The 22,801-nt window shown below is 38.3% G+C and overlaps 2 protein-coding genes across 2 annotated transcripts; both read right to left on the bottom strand.

Moving 5' to 3' along the window:
- Nucleotides 1-571: 571 nt before the first annotated feature.
- LOC102700816 (adenylate isopentenyltransferase 5, chloroplastic) lies at nt 572-1,591 on the bottom strand. The gene has a single exon (XM_040526466.1). The coding sequence runs from the start codon at nt 1,589-1,591 to the stop codon at nt 572-574; it is 1,020 nt and encodes a 339-aa protein (XP_040382400.1).
- A 9,927-nt stretch (nt 1,592-11,518) lies between these two features.
- LOC102700541 (basic helix-loop-helix protein A) lies at nt 11,519-19,133 on the bottom strand. The gene is made up of 8 exons (XM_015839077.2): nt 19,017-19,133; nt 18,515-18,835; nt 15,047-15,143; nt 14,771-14,785; nt 14,513-14,569; nt 13,834-14,356; nt 13,276-13,709; nt 11,519-12,281 (listed from the first exon to the last, which is right to left on the bottom strand). Exons 1-8 carry the CDS (start codon nt 19,109-19,111, stop codon nt 11,715-11,717), a joined length of 2,109 nt encoding a protein of 702 aa, XP_015694563.2. The 5' UTR covers nt 19,112-19,133; the 3' UTR covers nt 11,519-11,714.
- Nucleotides 19,134-22,801: the final 3,668 nt, after the last annotated feature.

Below are 22,801 nucleotides of genomic sequence, written 5' to 3'. Positions count from 1 at the left end.
GACACTAGATCAATCACACAACTGTATTTGTTTTATTTTATTTCAAATAAATAACAAAAAAAAATCACTCTCAACAAAATCATGGAAGTGACAGAGATACAGTACATTGATCAAACCCTCTTAATTAGACCTCGCCTCTACATATGAGATCGTGGGAACTTTGTAAAGATCCCATGCTAATTTGTAATTTGTAAAGTAAAAAACAACGTAAAATTTCCTGCAATCCAATGTAGTGGTCGAAGCATGCCGAACCGCGGATATTTTTAGATGATTCTAGTTCAGCTAACTGAACTAGATTTTATTTTTTAAGAAGAAAAAATCTAACCGAAAAACCTAAATCATTTAGTTGAACCAGAGTACGTGGGTTTAAGAAGTTCCCGTGGATCGACCGGTGTCCATCCCTAATCACAAGGGTCACTCTCATGTCACCTATAGTACACTCCATGGGCTGCCCTTTTTCCTCCATTTGTATGGCATGGTCAACATCTCCTAATTACCTTCACTTCACTTATTAAGCTCCTCCATCTTTGCAGGTTTTTGACTGTCATTTTGAGCGAGGAGAGGGAGAGCCTTAGACGCCGGCGCCGGCCGCGGCGAGAGCGAACATGGGGAGCAACGGCTGCGGCGGCGCCGCCGTGGTTTCGGCGGCGGCGAAGTCGCCGCCGTGAAGGAACGATCGTACGGCGTCAATGCTCGGCGCGGCGACGTGCCTCTCCCACGCCTCGTCGGAGGCGACGCCGCGTCGCCGGAGGGCCTCGGTGGCGTCCACGCGGCGGACTCGCCACAGGCGGTCCAGCCTCTGGATCTTGGCGCGCTGCCGGCACGAGAGCCGGCGCGTGTTCGCCTTGATCTCCTCGATGGCGATGGCCAGGAGCCGGGAGCGTTCTTCCTCGCCGGCGGAGGGGCAGCACCGGAGGTACGCGTCGAGCTCCGGGACGCCGATGGCGCGCCAGATGCCGCGGGAGTAGTCGGTGCGGTCCGGGTCGAACACGGCGGCGACCTCGCCGACGAGGCCGCGGCCGCACATCTCGTCGACGCGGCGGCCGACGAAGCCGTGCAGCACGGGGAGCTGGACGTCCACCCACAGGAAGAAGCAGTCGTACCGCTCCCGGAACGCGCGGCGGTCGCCGTCGACGAGCTCCTCGATGTACGAGTTGGAGCCCCCCGCGATGATGGGCAGCCTGCCGCGCGCGGCGACCGCGCCCGCGGCGCGCGACGCCTCCCGCCGGAAGTCCTCCGCCGTGAACTCCTCGTCCGGGTGCGCCACCCCGATCAGGTGGTGAGGCACGCCGGCGCACTCCTCGGCGGTGACCTTGTTGGTCGCCACGTCGAGCCCCCGGTACACCTGCATCTTGTCGGAGTTGATCACCTCGCCGCCGAACCGCAGCGCGAGGTCCACGGCGAGGCGCGTCTTCCCCGTCCCCGTCGCGCCCATCACAACCACGGCCTTGTGCTTCGCCCCCATGTTCCTGTTGACACTGACAAGCGGCGGCGGCAGCGAGGGCGCCATTTCGATGGTCGACGGTGGCGCAAGCCTCGGGATGGCGGCGGCGACGGCGGGTTTGGGCGCCAAGGACAGTGACGTTGTCATGGCGTGTGTGTTATGTCGTGTTCAAAATTAGAGCACTAATTAGCTACTATACTAAACTACTTGGTCAAGAGGAATTCAAGATGCTTTGTTAGTTAGCAAGCTCTTGTGAGTTGGTTGGGCTCTTTGTGTGGGTGTGGTTTGGATGTATTTATATGGGTTAGCTTATCAAGTGGACAACAAAACAATCAAAGATACCCAACACAATTAAGGGGCATTAATTTTAGGCATAAAGTCAGTGAAGTGGTCTGTTACAAACTTTAGATCATGTCTGGGAAGCTCGTGATTCTGAGAAGCAGCTGATGAGAATTTAAAGAGGTGGACTTTGCGTAGCTTATATAGGTATTGATTAATCTCAAAATGTAAACAAGTTTCCGTCTTGTCATTTTTCTCTATGAAAAGCAAACTCATATTAGATAAATTTTTACGTAGTAGCTAAATACACGTGCTTTGTTATGAAGAAATATGAATTATATGCATGCCAATAATGTTTGGAACTTATTCGTAGAGATGAAAAATAGAACCAATATATAAGACTATTTTGAAATAATTGACAGATTCATTATCATCACCGTTAGCTTATTTTAGAATAGTATATAAATATATGACCAAAATAACTCTCCCTTCGTTTCGCAATGCAAGTACTTTCTAGTGTTGCCTAGATTCATATGAATGCTAATGAATCTAGACATATATATAAATTATATGTATTTATCAATAAATGAATTTAAAGAAAGACTTTGAGTATGAAACGGAGGTACTACATTTCAAATTTTGTTTGTATATATATATGCACACACATATATAACTTTACAACATACCAGTTGTTTTTGGAATAGCATCTGTGGATAAAGCAATGTGGTATGGAGTAACACCTTGATACCCTAACCAGCCCTTTCAAAGCAAAAAATCTAACAGTTGAATCCCGCAACCATTAACCTGTGCGACATTTTATATGTACAAATTTTCTGTATATTAATAATTTTATATATTTGTTTATAATCTTTCTGCATACAACTTTCTAATATGATATTTTTCAAGTAAATATTTTCTTACAAGATATTTTATATGTGAATTTTGTTTTGATGTATAAATTTTCTATATATAAACTTTCCATGTATAAAGGCGAAACAATGTTTATACTATAAAAAGTTCGTATATATAAATTTTCTAAACATATAAAGTTCGTATATATCAATTTGTAATAGCATCCTAGTAGATCATTTTTCTCATCTTTTATTCTGAAGATAGAGGATGATGAGTAAAAGTTGAGGTTTAGTAAAGCATTTATCCCATCTTCTATTTTTTGATGTCATCCATATTATAAAAGAGAAAAGTCATATTTAGATGTTATCGCTCCATCCTCCAAAAAGATATAGAAGATGTCATGCATAGTAAAAAAGACATGAAGGATGAAATCATTTTAAATGATCATCCAAATAAAGATATGGATACATAAATTTAGATGAGCCGTTATATATGCTCTCAGAGAAACTAGTTTGTCTTTTGCAGGCGGCTTGTCTTGTCGATCAAAACTGTGTATACTTGCTTTGCTTTGATCTCACTTTGGTTAGAGGAGGATATTAATAATAATCCATGTGAGTAATTATTTAAATGCATATGGTTGCATGCATGCATGGTGTGGTGCAGCGTGCGGCTGAGAGGCAACTTTATTAGCAGCTGCTTATGCGGCGAAATGTGCTAATAATGGTGGGGTTAATGATAGGAAAGCTAAGTGGGTCTCATGGGATTAGTCGCACGTACAAGAGAGCACGGCGTGATATTTCTTTTTCTTCTTCTCTTTCCTTAACATCATTTCCATTTTTTTTAAAAAAACATAGTACATTTACTTATAATAATATACATACTCCCTCCTCCTCTGAATATTTGACGTCATTGATTTTTTTATACACGCTTGACTATTCGTTTTATTAAAAAATTACATAATTATTAATTATTTTTATATCATTTTATTTATTATTAAATATACTTTTATGCATATATATATAGCTTTACATATTTTAAATAAGACGAATAGTCAAACGTTTATAAAAAAGTTAATGACGTCAAACATTTAGGGACAGAGGGACGGAAGTAGCATGTGTTTATTCATCTCCATGAATGTATATACACACCCTACTTGGCTACTTCCAAACACCACTAATATAGAACCGATATATACTTTGATATTGATCGATGAAGTTGATCACTCTATATGTTAACCTTATTATTAATGTTTCTTTGCCTTTATTTGTTTATGGTTTGAACTTTAAACTAACTGTAATGACTTTGTAGTTGAGAGAAGATTTGTATAGCACAGCCTTTTCAAAGGTACATAGTGGTAGAAATTTAAATTCTGTTATCTTGATTAAAAAAGTAGATGAAACCATGGGTGCATCACTCGAGCTACCAGAATTTAACTCTGGTTTTGTAAGTGTCCAAAAATATTATTATGTACGTCCTTAATTGATGTAGAAGGTGAAAACTATACTTGTTTTAACAAGGCCAAAAACAAATGGTCCCACACCAAATAAAATAGTGAAATATCTTAAATTTGGAGTACAATTATTCTAAATAGCAATATATATAGAAGTCCATATATATGGCTAACATAATTTAGGAATAACTGATAATTTAACGTTACTACTCGATCCTAAAATATAGCAACATTTTTAGTTCAAATTTGAGCTATATATATTGGTCATAGTTTAGGCCAGATGTACATAAAAAAAGTAAAAGTAGAATATTTGCGCTTTGATTTTTATACCGAGTTCAATGTTAAATTCACAATTATGTATAGCTTGGAATTGAAATTGAATTATATAAAAGCAAATCGTTTTTAATCCTTTCAAAACCAACGAAGAAAATGCCTGGTATGTATGTCTATAAGTTTTTTAATTGCGTATTAATTATTTCAAACTTTAAAAAACATATATATCGATAGAGTTTTCACCCCCTCCACCCACGAACGAACGCAACCTAATTAAGGATGGATTGAAATATAAACCAGAACGCATGCATGTAGGTCATAAGACAAAACTCGGAGATATTTAGTACGAGAAGTTGAAATTTTGTGCTAATTCGCGTGAGTGGGTTAGCTAGCTTCGTTAACTTCTTTGGTGTATACATTCATGCGGTCAAAGTTCACGCATCATTGAAAAATAATCGACACGCTAATTTCCGATAAATGGTTCAGATTTGTTGTTTCAAATTTGAATTATTCAATTATAGTTTAACTCAAACTTTATCCTAAAACATATATATATATATATATATATATATATATATATATATATATATATATATATATTTCAACCAAAAATAAAAAAAATAATCAAAACTTAAAACTTTTAAATCAGAATGTGAAACATTCAATGCCAAATTTGAAAGTTCAAAGTCAAAATTTGAGACTTTCAATGCAATATTTGAAAGTTTCAACTTAAAATTTGAAACTTTCACAGCTCAAATCTGGAATAAATTCAATTTGAACTAAAAATTCAAAGTATTGTAGTCGTGCCTCTAAATTTCAAATCAAACATCCAAGAAGTTTATACTTCCTGTCACTAAATTCTTGTCGAAATCACAAAGTATTGCACGGTTAATTTTGACTGAAAGATTTGGCCTTATATTGTCCAAAAACAAATGAAAGCGATGCGAGTCAACGCTAAGGATGACTGTGCTTAGACGCTGCAAGCAGCAGCAAAAATAGCATATTTTTCCCCTTAATTTCCCAAGGGAATTAACATCACAGCTACCCTTGCGTTGCGTGCTGGAACACCTGAACCGACACAAAATTAATTAAATTAATTCCTTCTGGAAGCCACGAGCCCACGAGCACGCGACACAATATATATGCAGATTGATTTTGCTCGTATCCTAATTTCCAAACATATATATATATGCATGAGAGATTTAATTCAAAAAAGAAAACTAACAACTAATTAATTAATCTATATATAACCTGGTAGATAATTTAGATTAAATTTAACTATTGTCGAAAAACAAACAGGTGATCATAGATAATGTGGAGATCGAGAAGATCTAGCTAGCTAGCTCTTGCTCATCATATCGATCGTGTAGGCACGATCGATCGAGTTAAGCTCAAGTTAGATCGATCGCAGCTTTTTGACAGATCATGGGTTTGATTAATTAATTAGGGCCGAAATCCCCATATTTTAGCGCCTAGTCAATACAGGTTCTGAAATCCGAATAAACTCTCAGGAATATCACACACACGATGATATTATCAATAGACTTTGAAAACGTTAAGAAATTAATGCCAGCTTACTCCCGATGAAGTAGGTAAGATGAATATTGATAGCCCTTAGATCATTCCCAAATGGACGGTCTATAATAATTAATGGTGGTGTACCTTAAAAAGTCCATCGTTACATAGATACTTATGCATAATAATTAATAAGCACTCTTTCTTTGTTTCATTATCAGTGAAATCAGTAGTAGTATGATAGAAAAAAAACAAACATCAAAATATACTCTAAATTTAAGGTTGAAAATTTAAATTTTAGCTTATAAACATAAGAAAAACAAAAAATGAGGCTGGTAGAGATCATAGCTAGTTTGTCGAGGTTATAGATAGCCTAGGTAGCCACAAGCTATCATCAGGACAATGAAAGAAGATATAGGTAGATTTGCACAGGTTTCAACACAAATCTAAAAGTTTGTTTGTTCCGCTACTAACTGAGAATCACCTAGGGGCTAGGGGTCATATTGTTTCGTTTTTTCATGTAAAAAGACAAATGATATATTTGTAAATGAAGAATTTTTTTAAAATAAAGTTTCATATATGTGTTCTTAGTGATCTAGGTTTAAAAATAAACTACGATGAAAAAAACCAAAATTAATTTCAAATTTAAAGTTGAAAACTCAAAATCTGGCTATAAGCATAAGCAGAAGTGAAAAGATTAGGGTGTTATACCTTAATCTCGTAACTTTATATAGACATTCGATCATATATTTATTTATGTTGAACTTATCACAACATTCAAGATTGAACGACTTGTTTTCATAAACATGAAAACAAATGATTCATATCAACTTTCATAACCATTTCTTTAATGTATTAATCATACGTGTTCAAATAAAACCTAGCTATAAGCCATATCTTTCTTTTTAAAAAAAGTAACGGTTACGATTGATCGAGCTGCCGATGAAAATTAGTTTTCGCAGCAAGTTATATATAGCCTAGGTAGCAGCCAAATACAACCGTAGGTTTTAATTAGGATCTAAAAGTTTCTTGGTTCCACCACTAACGTAGCCCATAATCCCCTGTAACTTGGCCATAACATAACATAAGCATCCATACATAACTTTTCTTTTGAAATTCTCGCAGAAGTCCCGATCAAAAGGCTTGTTTGGACAGACATGTATGATTCGTAGGAACTTTCATCGATCAATTTAAGGGACAATTGCAATGTACTAATCCTACTTTTTGTCCAAAAGAAACCCTAGCTGCACAAGCGGCCGGTGTCCCTTTTGGAAAACCGGTAGCGGCCAGGCTACATACCGACGAGACTTAACCATGTGGGGATCCATCCAGCTACTAACTGCAATTAACTCCCCAGTTGAGCCACTGACTTTGTGCTAATTAATTAATTGTTTAATTAAATTTGACAATTGGATAGGGTACAGCCTCAGAATTGATATACAGAATCAATTAAGTTGGAACGGTTGGCGCCAACAGAGATTACAAAAAAAAAATATATGATGGAATTGGTTTAATGAGATCTAATGCATGCACATAGTGCCAAAGCAATGTACACCACAGAAAAATAACAATTAGGGTTTAAAAGTACAATCCTAGCTAGCTTAGCCCCATGGAGGAGAGCATAATCACATCACATCACACTTGCTAGGTCAGAGAGGACAATCGAGCTAGCCCTACATGCATCATCATATGTTTTCCATAAGTTTGAAAAGGGCATGCACATCTTGGGCTGTTCATTGGGAGATGTGTGCTTTTGGGTCTGCTTAGGAATTAAGAGTGGTGATAATGTGGGTACAAAGTGAGGAAGGACAAAAGATGCTCCATTGCAGAAAACAGTGGGCTAGCAATGGCCAAAGATGCCCCAGATACCTTATTGCCATGAAAGAAAGGCTGCACTATGTGATCCCTTTATGTTGGTCAAATGAGTTTGTACATATATACTATGGTTCATGCTGTCCTTCGACAAAAATCTCGCAAATAAACTCATTTAGTATGTAGAGCTAATGATTCTAATCGTGGTGCACACAACATACTTTCTAGCTAGCCCGATGGCGGGTCCAGAAAGCCGACATAACAATAGGGCAACTTAGCATTAGTCGCTGAAGATTCTTATGCACACCACTGTAAACGAAAGTAATGGTGATAATAGTGAATCTCCTGCGTACCAGCATGTCATCACTGACCCGATTCTCATTGTCCATCAAACCTAGGTGCTTCCTATATTCAAATGCTCCCAACACCCCAATTAATGTTGCATAGCTGTGGCATGTTTAAAATTTTGATGCCATTATGATTCAAGATGTCAAGCACATTTGAAGTTTGAATTGTTGAAACGCATGGAGATTTCACTAGTTTTCTAAAAAAAATATTTGTAACAGTTAGTTAATTATACATTAATGAGAATATTGCCATGCTAATCACATAAATAAATCGGGCCGTCCATTTAGATGGGACCAAATTAACTGGTTAGTTTAAAATAAAAGTATGGCTTCGGTACAACGTGATATTAGTTTGTAAAGTTTAATTAAATTAATATGCACTAACTAACACTTAAGTATGGAAACAACTTAATAGTTATTATCTTTATATATCTTGTTCTGAATTATGGATTTTTTTAGAATCTCAACAAACTAAAATTTAAACTCCAAATTGAGTACATCATATTTATTACTTCAATATTAGCATGGTCAGAGCCTCAGAACATGGCCTTGAACTCATACTGAATTCAAATAATCAAATCAATCCATCTCAGCCTCAAAACATTTCTGATTTATCTAATTAATAATCGAACCGGGGCTCAAATTTTTAAACGACATATTCCCTCTCCGTCACCCTCTTTTTTTCTGCTTGAAAAACCAAGTTGAAATAGAACAAAACCTAGCTAACTAGCTTGGTGGCTCAAGGTGCATATCGATCACGGTTGGGTCCGGTTACTCTGCATTACTGCAGAGGGACATTGTTCATACGAGTGTAAGAGCGATCTAATACTTTAAACAGTGTCAAAGTACTGTAGCAACAGTACTTATAAACCTTGTTCAGTACTGTAGCAAAATACTGTAGTACTGAATCTCATCCATCTATTTTGATCCAATGGTCGTGAGATATATTAAATTCACGTCACTGTGCAGTAGCATGTTGGATCTCATCCCATCACGGTTAGGCTACGTACAAGGTGATTTCCATCATGCCATGGGATGAAATCAATTATTCCATTGGTTCTATATTATAATACTTTTTAACTTTGTCTAGATTTAGTTATATGCCAATGAATCTAAACACATATACAATATATATATATATATATATATATATATATATATATATATATATATATATATATATATATATATATTTTGATACACGGATGAATTCAGGTAATCTAGAAAGTCTTATAATATTTAACGGAGGGAGTACGATAGTTTCTAGGATTTGGTTAACTTTTTGAAATGGACAGTGTCATATGGATTATTTTTATATAGTTTCAGATACTTTTGTCGCAAATAGGTATGTCAAGGCTTGTATTTTGCGGTAACCAAATTAGGTCGAAAACTATCTGGATATATAGTTTTAGGGGCAAAAACCTATCCCATGGTACCTTGTACTTTAGCCAGACATATACATCTGGCCCAACTTTATTGTCATAAAAACGTGGTAAACCTAAGAAACTACAATAATGCAAATGTGTTTTATTCTTATTTTATTTTAGAACTAAATTATAAAATACTAGTATGTGACTTTAAGATGGACACAATATAATAATTTTTAAATTCCAAATTTAAAAATCATTTGCAAAAAATAAAACAAAATCCATGTAGTGAAATCTAAAGAGTGATGTTATTTATGATGGCATTATCTGTAATACAAATTCTTAAATATGATCTAGTATCACTTTACATGACTAGTTATTTATTAGAGTAAATTTCATAAGACTACATATAGTTTGATCAAACTATCACAAAACTACATATCCAACCTTTTTTTATAAAACTACATATATATTTAAACCATTGTATCCCAAAACTACAATTTTTTAACTTTTCAAAGATGATAGTGTAACTCTAAAACATGTTTTTTATAGCTTCATCATTGAATTTATAATTTTGTGATACAAGGCTTTAAATCTCTAATTTTTTGATAAATTTAAGGGGGCTACTATGGTACGGTGTACCGTTAAGACAACGGGATAAAACTTGCATGTCATCTTATCTAGGTAACATAGTACTTCGCAAGTAACATGTTACCTCAAATATATTAGACATGGTACAATGTCCAGATAACATGGTACCTCTCATGTATCATGTATCGTGTATGATACTTCAAGTAGCATGCTCAAGTAACATGATACTTTCTAAGTAACATGGTACCTTACATATACCATGTATAATATCTGAATAATATTATATCTAGTACTAGTGGCATCATGAACAGTATCATATCACCGGTAGCGAATCTTCATCGTTGTTGCGGTCGTTGCCGTCGCCGTCGCAGCCGCTGTTATCGCCGTACGTAATCGTTGCCGTCGAGCACCACTGTTGTCGTCACCGCCGACATCGTGAGCTTGTAATTAAGGTCGCCACGGTCGTTGACCTTATGGTGACATGGCACGGCCACCTTGATGTCATCGTCAACAACGCACGGCATGGCCACCTTGGTCGGTATGGTGAGCGTCATCGCCACGTATCCCGTCGTCTATGGTATAGTAATTCTCTAAATTTAATGCTAAATTTATAGTTTTACGATAATTTTATCAAAGTATTTGTAGTTTCGTAAAATTTACCTCTTCTTTCTTATTTCTTATTAATGTGGTTGATTCACACACACGATATTCCCATACTTGTTGTTGCTAAAATGTATACAACTTAATTTATTTTTTCATATACAAGAACTTTATGTGGTTTGAAGGGTTCATCGCGACCGGTTTTTATATGGTGATAAATATTTGTTAAAGTATTCATTCCAAATTTTATTCGCTTTGTATTTGCATTCGATAACATTCACTTTCATACCTGGGGTTTCGATTAAAATTTCATATCATGGTCATGATAGTCTGATGCTACTGAGGGACCATATGGATTGTGCAACATATGCACGATGGATCGAAGGCAACTCATCAGAAGTCTCCGGATTATATATTATTGTTGCGTGCATTATTAATTGCAGGTTTTTCTTCGCTGATCTAACCGTTGCCAATATGCACTATTACAGCATTGCCACGATTGTTAATGTTTTTAATTAATCTAATCTAATCTAATTAACCTGAAAGCGTAACACTATAACTGGTCTAGCTCGCTGGTTTGACAATATTTGCAATCAGAATGCACGCAGCACATATGGTCAGGTGCACAGTGCATGCATAAATATGATTGCAATTATATTATCTGCATTTCACCTTATAATATTTTCTAATCTCATCCATATTTTTTTTTGTTGCTAATGACATAGTACATTAATCCATGAATAAATTTCTGGATTAATAAATTTAGATAATAGGAAAAAAATCCTATAGTATAAAACAGAAACAAAGTACGTACATATAATCACTGTATAAAATATCAATATATGGTTTGTACGTATATATGGCACACGTATATTCAAGTAGGAACATACCCAAGTCCCAGGCCCCACCCAGGTCATGGCGTTGCGAAGGCTCATATAACAAGTTCTAATTTTACCATGTATATTATTAAATATATGGTAATCTCTGCATATACAAGGCAGGGACAGAGCTATAGAGTATTTTATCGAGATCAGGTGAACCCAACGAGCTCTGGTGAAACCCATAATTACATTATTTAGATAATAAAAAAGATACTAAAAATTTAAGCAAGATCAAAGTAAGATAATTTTCTAGCTCCGCCCATGACGCAAGTATGCGTGGAGGCACGTTGATGGGGTAGGCATCTAGGGTGAGGAGGAGGAGGACGACGAGAGGACGAGATGGATGGCCCTCTTCACCTGAGCGATGCTGCTCCTCCTCCTCCTCCTCCGGCTCCCACCAGCCACGTCGTCGTCGTCGTCGTCGCCGCCGTCGTCGTCCTTGACCTTGCCGCGCAGCTCGGCGACCAGCACGCCGTCGTCGGCGCCGCCACCGCCGCACGACGCCTGGACGGCGGTGACCTCCACATGGAGGCCCTGCAGCGCCTGCATCACCCGGACCAGCACGCCGCCGCCGCTCGACCGGCCGCCGTGGCACCCGCACCGGAGCTCCACCAGCGCGTCGCTCTCGATGATGGACACCTGCACCTCCGTCGTTTCTCCTTCGACGGCGCCGGCGTTGCAGCTGCTGCTGCTCCGTTCGACGGCGGCGGCGGCGGCTCTCTTCCTGCGCCTCCCGGCCGCCGTGGCGGCGGTGGTGGTCGTCGTGGTTGAAGTGATCCGGCCGGGCAGTGACGACTCGAGGTCCTGTATGCGATTCTTTAGCTGCTTCACGTACTCGATCGTGTCACCGAGTATTGACGTCTTGTCCATCTGCACACGACCAAAAACACATTAATTCTTTCTTTCAGCTGCCATTTAATTTCTGAAACATTTCATTTTTCGTGGAATCTTTGCTGACATAATTCAGGGCAGCAAAGGTTTCACGAAAAGATTCAGGCAGTGTGCACAATTCATTTTGGACTGAATTTTTTTAAAAAAATTGGCCAGCGGGTCCCGCACAGGTTCACTTCTGGCCAAAGTTTATTTTTAAGAGTAAATTACGTTTACGGTACACAAATATGTATGGTGAGTGCAAATAGATATAATAACCTGTAAATAGCTTATTCCGATACAATAACTTGTCTAATTCGTGCAAACTTGAGCCAAAATAATCCACACAAGCAAAATTGATCTAATATGATACATAATAATATATAATTATTGTTAAACAACAAATTTTATACTAAAAATATATTTATTATAATTAATTATTTTTCAATATATAGATTATAAACGCCTGATCATAATAATACACTTTCAGAGTGTCTGAACGTGAACATGAAAATTAAAATAATTTTTCATGATAAATATTATAACATATCAATAAACATTACACGACATATATCGAGATTAACTTTTCTTTTTATTTGGATTTGAATAACATGTCCAAATCACAGTCGTACGTGTATGCTGCTATTTCATTAATGTGCGCTATATTAGATAAATTTTGCTGGTGTGGATCATTTTGGTCCGATTCGCACCAGCTAACCAAGTTTTTCTAAAATCAAAGTGAGCAATTTAGAAGTTGTTATATCTATTTGCACCCACCACACAAGTTTGCGTACCGTGAGCGTAATTTACTATTTTTTAATTTCAAAAATATTATATCAATAAAAAAGAGGTTCAATATTCAATTTTCGTCGTTCTGAATTTTTCAAAATAAATTGGTCGCCTCTTAAAGACATTTGTGCATTCCGAAGTAGTGAAACACCAGATTCAGGCTAACATGGTTGGAGGATCCTATTAAAATAGAGTACTTAATTACCTTTGTCATGAAAGGTACCAGAGATCGCAGGATCAAGAACTTCTCGTTGAGCTTCTCTCTTCTTTTCCTCTCTTTCAACACATGGCTGGCACTGAAATCACCTTGGATGGCACCAGCTTTCCTCGATCCACCTGCGCCTTTCCCGCCCCTTGATTCAGGCGTCTGTGCTTCCCTGCTGTAACTGTAGTGACTGCCGGGAACAATCATCATCAGGATGCACTTCAGCATCCTCTGTGTGGCTCCTTGACGACTGATCATGACATGGTTATCAGCAATCCCTTCAGGACTCCATCTTGAGAACGATGATTGCTCTGAAACTGGCAGGTAGCTGCTGGTTTTTAGCTCCGATTGTCGCTGCGCGTTGTGCTGCAGGATCGTCAGGAGCGTTTTCGGGTAGTGGCAGTTTTCAGGTGATGACACTTGATCTTCAGAAGCTGTGTGGCACAAGGGGAAATGGAGACAGATCTCAGATATATGGAGAAGAAATGTAGAATTGAGTAAAATTATATTTTGGAAACAGATTATGTTTGAAGTGTTATATCCTGAAATGTGTATTACCTGGCTGGCAATTGTTTTGCAACTCTTCACAGATGAAATGCCAAGAGTGACAGGGATCATCTGGCCCTTGCAAACTGAACTGGCCATTGCTGTTTTGGTAGTCCATCAGCATTTGGATTTCTTCGTCTAAATTGTTTGAGCATCCATCTCTTACAAGCTCTGACATCTCACACTGCATCAGTTCACTGGAAGCAGCATTGTTTGGAATTGTCTGATCATAGCTCACCATGTTCAGTGGCTCTTGCTGCAGGCCAGGATTATCCCTTGCAGTGTCAGTGTTTGTGTCTGAACCTGACATGCCCTCCTCTTCTGTCTCATCATTCTCCTCTTCTGGATTGAGCCCATCTGAATCCAAATTTGTCTGGCTGATACCTGTTTGCATCTGCACCTGGACTGGGTGCTGATGAATGTGTGTGACTGGGTTGGATGTTGAATGCTCTGAGAGGGTAGGCTTCATGTGGATGCCATGTTGCTCCATGAAGATGCTCCTTGCATACTGAACCAGGCCTATATCTTCTTCCACCTTGAAAATACATTTTGATTACGTTTCAAATTGTTCAGTGAGACTTTATAGGATTATTATTTGTTTCATAGTCAAATAATATTTATCGGGATTTTTTATAAGCATATATTCACATTAGCTACTCTGTAACTTGTTATAAAGTATGTATGAATTCACCTTTTCTGTAGTTCCTATTTCCAGTACACCGTCGACAACAGGAATGCACACAACTGTCTGCAATGAATATGGTTGAAATGTACAATGCAAGGACGTTAGTTGAAATTTACAGTCTGAAATTCATAGATTTTTTAGAATGGAACAACTTTTTTTGCAGAGAAAGATAAATGGAACAACTACCCTGGCCACTGCATCCAAAGATGCACAAAAGCCACAAAATTTCATAGCTAAAAAACAGCTACTTTTAGAGGCAAATACCTGGATACCAGCACTCTGCCATTCATCAATTTGGTTTTTTTGTTATGCACCGCATCAGAAAAAAACAATAAAAAGAATAATTAGTGTCCCATATGACCAGGAAAAAAGGTGAACAAATGCTTTACATATTCATGCTGGCTCCAAAAGTACATTATATCATGTCATTTTTTTCTGGTCTGATTATGGTCATTCCTTGACAGACTACAGTGTTCAAACTGCAAAGTAATGTTGGATTCAGAGGGGAAAAATAGGTAAGAGAAGGTGATCACTCTGAACCTTGGCAAGAATTGCTCTTAGAAATACTTTGCTGTCAACTTCATTTGCTCCAGTGAGCCATACATGCCCTCTCCTTGCAAATGCCCTTCCAGGTAACCTGAAAACATGTACAGCACACACATGGGCAACTTAACAATTTCTCCTCATTGTCATGTGACATTCTGAAAAGTACATATGTGTGGAAAGAAAGATAAGATGCATGGACAAAGGCAAAGGCTCCATTGCATGTAGAAACAAGCTCTCTCTCTCTCTCTCTCTCTGTCTTGTACTGGATGCTGAACACCGTTTGTGTATGCTGTTAAGGTTTTAATTAGGTACCATTTTTCATCTACTAAAATGTTGCAACTAAGGTTTTGTCCCTTTCAAACAAAACCAGATTGTTTTTGGAAAAAAATACAATTAACAAAATTATAGTACGAGAACTAAACTTGGTAATATAACATACCAATTATTTTGTTCCTTTCCAATATGGTTAGTCGTACTTCTCGATACATTTTTAAGTATGGTAAAGACACCATCTATTTTCTCAAAAAAAAAATTGCTCACCACGTGTGTTCTTCAGCTTGTAGACAAAAAAAATGCAATAGCTAAATTCAACGTTAGAATTGTAACCATGAAGGGCTTTTAGGAATGTTTACGAGTATCCCCTATGGAAAAATGAGAGAGAGGGGCTGAAGGAATAAGAAGGCAATGACCATTTATCGCTGAAGCAATCCTAATTTAGAGAAAATTGGAAGCTATATAGATCTGTACCGTTGTAACGAAACATCGTAACATACTATTTTTATAATTCAGTTTACAGAAAATTTGAAGACAGAAGACCATATGGAGCCACATACTTTATTACGATGTCAATCTAGCACTATATCAGGTTTATAGACTTATAGAGACCCGGTGGTTACATGCATAGTCGAGTTTATACTTTATTATTGCACGTACGCAGTCCAATGCAAAGAAGAGAATTTTGCACGATATTTTAAAATGATGCACGTATATTTTCATCAGATATAAACTGATCGATCAGATGGATATGGATACACAGAGATTTAATTTGGAACCTTAATTTGGGTTTATATATCAAGTAAAATTTTATATTTAGTCGATCAGAAAATATAAGACGTACAAGTATTTCAAATTTCAAAACCTTTACATTTTTTGCCTAGGTTTAGTTATGTAAAGGTTTATGTTCTTTCTCGTATAATAGTCGGTTTCACTACTGATGGTAATATAATTTGGGAGAAATTGACGGTCACAGTTTGATGCTGGAGACCATGCCAAATCAAACTGCGCCTTACATTTTCCAACGAAGGGATCGGAGTAGCAAATATTATTTTAAAACTGTAATTAATTGTTTAATTACTTCAATATTATATTCTATTCGGTTTTATGTCGCATCCTAGAATCTATCAAATATTCTACATGTGACCATGGAATTGGTTAGACTTTCTTTTATAATAATTGTAGCATTTTATTTTTTTTGTTAAGAATATTTTTATAATATTATAGTTTCAATTTGATCACTTATTATAGAGTTATAGAAAATAGTCAAAAATATACAATTAATTTTCGATCATAGTGGAATCAAATTATAAAAATATTGAATAAATGTAATTGTTTTAGACAAAATGAGTTTTTATTTTCTCAGTCCTCGAAGAGATATGTACCGTATCGTTGACGATTGGAGGTGTACCAAAACTAATATCATAAAATAGGAGTAGACTGAAAATTCACATTAGACATGTTCTTTATTTTTTTTAGAAAATGGGTAAGAAACAGCCTTTGCACCAACAAGAATGCATACAGCCAAAATACATGTCCTTAATTAGGTTTTTCTGTTTAGGCTTTTCGATCGGGATATACAGTCATTTAGTGTTAATCAAGGAGTATGTACTTTCTACTATCAAACATTATGTGGTCTGTGTATATATATACCCCTCTATACTCTATTATCTAAACCCCTCCAAAGAAATATATAAAAAAATCATGATATATGTATTGTTCATTTCAATTTTTTTTTCCAAATCGGTTCTAGCGGTTAAAATATTACCCCGATCTCGAGTAACAGGATGGGGTTGCATACCGTATTCAATTTTATATCATTTTTATAATATCATCCTGCCTAAAATTAAATGTGCGGGAAGATTACTACTTAGGCCTTTCCTCAATCAAAGGATCTTTGGAAGAAAGTATAGGATTCTAATTCTAATTTTATATATATATATATATATATGGTAATTTAAAACAATAGATTGAAGCTTTCAATATCCTACGAGCTTCCTTACGAATAGCACAATCCATATAGATTTTAGCTAGAGAAATGTTAGCAAAAGAGATCCACCCTCTAGAAAAAATTTTGTATCTCTAATTCAATTTCTGTGTTCTTTCGCGGCCAAGTCAAGCGGTCATTCCTATATCTTTTAAATGTTTTGTAATTCTATGGTACATGCATACGAAAATCATGGATGCCTAATGTTTGTTTGCGTTTTTTACATGTTTTACTATTCATCTATTTCAAAAGAGTCTTTCACATAAATAAAAAGAACTACTCAGACCTACAGATTATGTGATTGTGCGGTAATCGTACGGTCGCTGGCGGGGGTGGTAGCGGTAAAACTAGGGTAACCTAAATTCAAATGAAAATTAAAATAATTTAATTTTTTTATCAAATTTAATGTGAATTCGTACTGTTCAACCGCACCAATGGTGCCCCCACAATAAACCCTACTCCGATCAACACCGATTAACATCGGAGAGTAAGGTACCATGATTTGAGAGTCTATATGCTAATTTCGTTCCTGTGTCATCGGTGAATTGAAGGTTAAACAATATTAGCACGCACTGTCCTCTCTCTAGCAGTGCTTAAAAGTTTAGGGTTTCTGACTCCAAATTAATTAATGGCAATTGTTCATCATTTTGCAATTAATTAACGATCACTTGTAGGGAGGGTTAGCAATATATGTGTGCGAAAATATATACTCACTTCACCCTCAAATATAGCTAACTAGTGCAGGATTCAATACTTTCTTGTATATAAATCTATAAATTCAAATTCGTTGTACTAGAAAGTATTGAATCCAGTGCTATATTTTGGAGGAGAGACCAAAGGAGTACTACCTCCGTTTCATATTGTAAGACTTTCTAGCCTTGCCTAAATTCATTAATTGATGAATATATATAATTTATATATACGTCTAGATTCATAAGCATCTATATGAATCTAGACAATTCTACAAAGACTTATATTGTGAAATGGAGGGAGTATTAATTACTACGGAGTATATCTGTTGTGTATGTCGCTTCATCCTTAACTATAGCTAACTAGTACCGGATTCGATATTTTCTAGTGCAATGAATCTATAAATCTAGATTCGTTGTACTAGAAAGTGTCTAATCCAGTGTTATATTCTCAACGAGGGATAAGAGTATTAATTACTACGGAGTATATGTTAGTTAGTATTATATATATACCCGATGGCGGGAGGAAACGAATAGGAAGCTGACATGAGGAAGAACCACTCCGTCTCCGTCAGGTCCTCCGGCGACAGCGCCGCGCTCGGCCGCCGGCTCGCCGCCGCCTGTCCACTCCCACCACCACCGCCGGCGCCAGCGCAGTCGGAGCTGGAGGCGGCCTCCCCGGCCAGCCAGTCGTAGAGCTCCCTCAGCTGCCGGCTCCGGTGCCGCGCCGCATGGTCGGCGTCCTCCTCCTCCTCCGCCGCCGCCGCCGGCTGCACCGTCTTCCGCGTCTTGACGGCGCCGTTGTAGTGCCCCTCCGCCCACACCAGCGAGCTCCTGCATGCCGCGCCCACGCCACGCGACGCAACCACAAATAACACATCATCTCAGTCTCATCAGCACGTCGACCGACGACGACGACGGTCCGCCATGGCCATCCATCCATCCATGCATGCGCTATCGTCGCCGCCGCCGTCATAGTTAGGTAACATAACATAACATATATACACGTACGTACCCTTGGTGGGGGCAGGGGTGCCAGAGGAGGCTGTAGGTCCACCGGAGGCTCCGCGCCACCGCCTGCAGCGCCGCCTGCGCGTCGCCGGCGGCCATGGCGAGTACTGCTGCTGCTAGAGGTGGGATGGATTGTTGGGAGGAGGAAGAAGAAGAAGGAGAGGAGGAGGAGGATGGATTTAAGGTGGTGGTTTGACTGGTGGCTGCACCGGACGGCTCATGCCGAGGTTGGTCTCACGTGGAGTGTGTAACAAGACCTACTCTCTCCCTCCCACACCCCCGTGCTTCCCCCTCACCTATAACCATCTTCTTTGTTTCTAACATCGACACCTTGTCTCTTCTTATGTTTTGACGTCATTAACTTTTAAAATAACAATGACAAACCGTTTATTTTGTTTAGAAAGATTTATCTGGTTGTTAATTATTTTATTGGTTTGTTTTCTTCGGTTACTTATATTTTTCTTATGTATGTATGTAATTTATAAATAATAAGATGGATGGTCAACGTAAGGGCGGTACGTACAAATAAGTGGGGTAGAGTTTGATAGCCACACTCTATTTAAATTTGTCAAAAGTAATATATTATGATCAAAATCAACACACATAATTAATAAACATATATATAATTAGAGAAATGGAATTGAAAACATGTTGGGTGTCTAAAGCCTTTTTACAACACGTTTAAAACGGCATTTTTTTATTGGCTACAATATAAGAGAATATATAGTTAGGAGGATCACGAACTGGATCGATTATGCTTCGATTTTGATTAAGAATCTATGTACTTTTGTTTGTCTTGTGCATGTGTACGTGTAAAAATATAAGAAAAAAGTATGAATAACATGCTGTGTCCACTGTATTTTTAGGGTCTTTTCGATTTAAAGGATTTTCAGAGAAAAAATGAAGGAATTGAACTATTTCCTCTTAAATTTCTGTAAAATTCATATGATCCGAAGAAGCCCGTACAGGAGAAAAGAAACACAAAAAAGTTACAAACTATCGTTTGGACAACTCAGTGGGAAAAGAAGTAGGTGCTGGTTTTTGTCTAAAATTCATGTGACTCAGCCCATTTTATATATATGGAAAAAAATCATCGAGACTCAGTTATTTTCTTCTCTATATGATTAATATATCTCTTAGTGTAGTTAGCTAACCATATATATATCATCAGAACGTGCAGGGGTGTGTAGTCATTGCATATGCATATATGGTTGGGAGGCTTGTGTCTTAATCATATATAGATCGTTGGCATCACGCTTGAGATTAGTTATTGGCTAGTGAGTCATTATCATTTAATTTATTCATGCAACTTAATTTGGAGCTTCTGTACGATCTCGACTGAATAGTGCTACAGAAGAGTCCCATGCTCGTTGCTTGTGTCTATTTAGTACTTTTGTTAATTTGTCTTGTGTGTACGTGTAAAGCTTGTGAGAAGTACATCTAGAGCGAGAGTGAGAGAGATAGTGAGAGAGACAGGGTGCAATACATGTAGAGAGAGAGAGAGAGTAATACATGTTATATATACAATATGCCATTTTAGCGAAAGTGAGAGCAAGAATAATAATAATGTGTGTGCTAGTTATAAGCATGTTAATATGTTATACATGATTGTATATCTAGTTAGAGAAAAGAAGTAAGGAGAGAGAATGGGCGAGCTACTAAATATAGCCAGCCGTATGCAAAATTAAAGAAAATGAGACCCACCACTAATACATGTGATAGGTTAATATGTAATAAGAGAAAAGTATAATTGAAAATATATTAGTAAAATATATCTCTTATTTATTGTGTCAATAGTAAACTACTATAAGCTCTATCTATACATATCTATACCATTCTTAAAAGACTTTAGTGGTAGTGGCAGTGTGGATGCCGCGTGGGCCCTGCGTTGGCCCGAAAAAGGTAGGGAGGGAGGACTGGCTGTCGTTGGAGAGGGAGTGGCGAGGCCGTCGCCGCCAGGTCGCCGTCGTGTCGCACCGCCCCGCCGCCACCTGGGCTGAGCGCCGTCAGCCGGTGTCGAGAGGGAGGGAGGAAAGGGTGAACGGGGGCACGCCGGCTAGGTCGCCGCCACGAGGCCACTTGACGGTGGCGCTCCCCTCGAGAGAACACGTGCGCCTGCAAGGAGCCGCTGTGCCGCTCGGCCGGCCGCAGCACGTACGTCGGCGCTGCCACGTCGTACCGCAGTCGCCAGCGGAAGGAGAGAGGAGGGAGCTGAGGCCAAGCTAGGGTTAAGGTTTCGGGCGGTGGCAGCGGATGGGTCGAGGCTTTGCTACCCCGATCTCGCCTATCGAGGACGACTGGAAATGAATGGACCGAGTACGGCCCACGTGCGAGTGCGCAGGGAGTAAGAATCCTAGCCCATGCCCAGGTTGCAGGGGAGCATGCGAGGAGGAAAAAGGTCGTGGCATGTTGCTTGCACCCAGAAAAAGGTCTGATTTGCCTCCTCTTTTTATTTGTATTATGTTTTTTTAAGAAAAAAATAACTAAGGATTACTCACTTAATGATATTTTTAAAATATAAAATCTCGTTGCAACACATGGGCAATTTGCTAGTATATATAATTAGCTTTAGATGATGTGACATAATTATAGCTAATACTTACCTATACGATTAAACTTGCTCCATGTATTTTGTTATAATGCAGATAATCACTTAATTAATTTCTCTATCCACCCATAATGTCCGTCATTTTATACTTTTCGTGGTATCAACTACCGAGTGCAACATTTGGACGGCTGAGAATGAATGTTACAGTAGCATAAATGAGAAGAAAAGGAAATTTATAGGATTATTTTTTCTTTCTTTCCTTTTGTTTTCATTTAGCAGAACCACATGCTTTCCAATCATCTAATGGCTCTGTTTGATGCTTTTATGCAAGTGAAGGGAGAGAACCAGTCTACATACTCTTACATATGCTATCAGGGTTAACCAAACCTTCAGTTACCCTGCTCACCGTTAGGTACAGTAATGGTGACCACGTTGTAACCCCCGCCAAATTTAAATAAATTTTAAAGACAATTTGAATTTCTGAAAGATTCATCACACAAATCTTAAAACAGTTTACATGTGTGGAGAAGGGAATATATAATAGTAGAAGATAAAAAAAATTGTGACCAACATTTTCATCTAGGGAAAGAGCTCTAACAACTTGCAGTGCCCTAACTCTTTAAGTAGCAGAAAAAGGAATTGAATGATTTGTGGCATAGCCATCCTTGTTGCCTTAACCTGGCTCTGCAGAGAAGAGTAAAAAGGGGCAGCATTCACTATCCTGCTGGATTGGGACAAAGAGAATTTCAGAGTTACACCACTAGATTCTAGCCCTTGGCAGATTCCACAGTATTCCATTTCTGTCAGGGGAAAAACTGGAGGCTTCTGAAGCCAGGCCTAGTGCAAAAAAAGAATGAAAGAGACAATGCAGGAAATTATACCTGTATTACAGCTTGACTGGTGATGGGGTTTGGAACTTTGGAGTTGGGGTGGTTGGGAAATCACAGCAGTTTTCACTTGGCAGGATGTCCTTGGAGGGCTTACACAGTATATTCTTTGACATGGTAAAAGTTTTCTGATGAGCATGCAAGCTTGCACTTTATGCTTGAGCTTACAACAAGAAATTAAACCTGCTGAAATACAACCAGAACCTAATCAAATGATCAGGCAGTCTATGAACCAAGGTGTATCAGATCATATATAACCTAATAACTCAATGTTCACATTGTTTACAGTCACTGGAAGGATGAGCAACAGTTCTTAGCATTGCAGCATCTGTCACCATAGCTGATGCAAAATTA

The sequence above is a fragment of the Oryza brachyantha genome, chromosome 7 (genome assembly GCF_000231095.2).
Source record: "Oryza brachyantha chromosome 7, ObraRS2, whole genome shotgun sequence".
NCBI classification, from domain to species: domain Eukaryota; kingdom Viridiplantae; phylum Streptophyta; class Magnoliopsida; order Poales; family Poaceae; genus Oryza; species Oryza brachyantha.
Note: the sequence above shows the minus strand (reverse complement) of the source record. Positions and strands in the feature narration are given on the sequence as shown.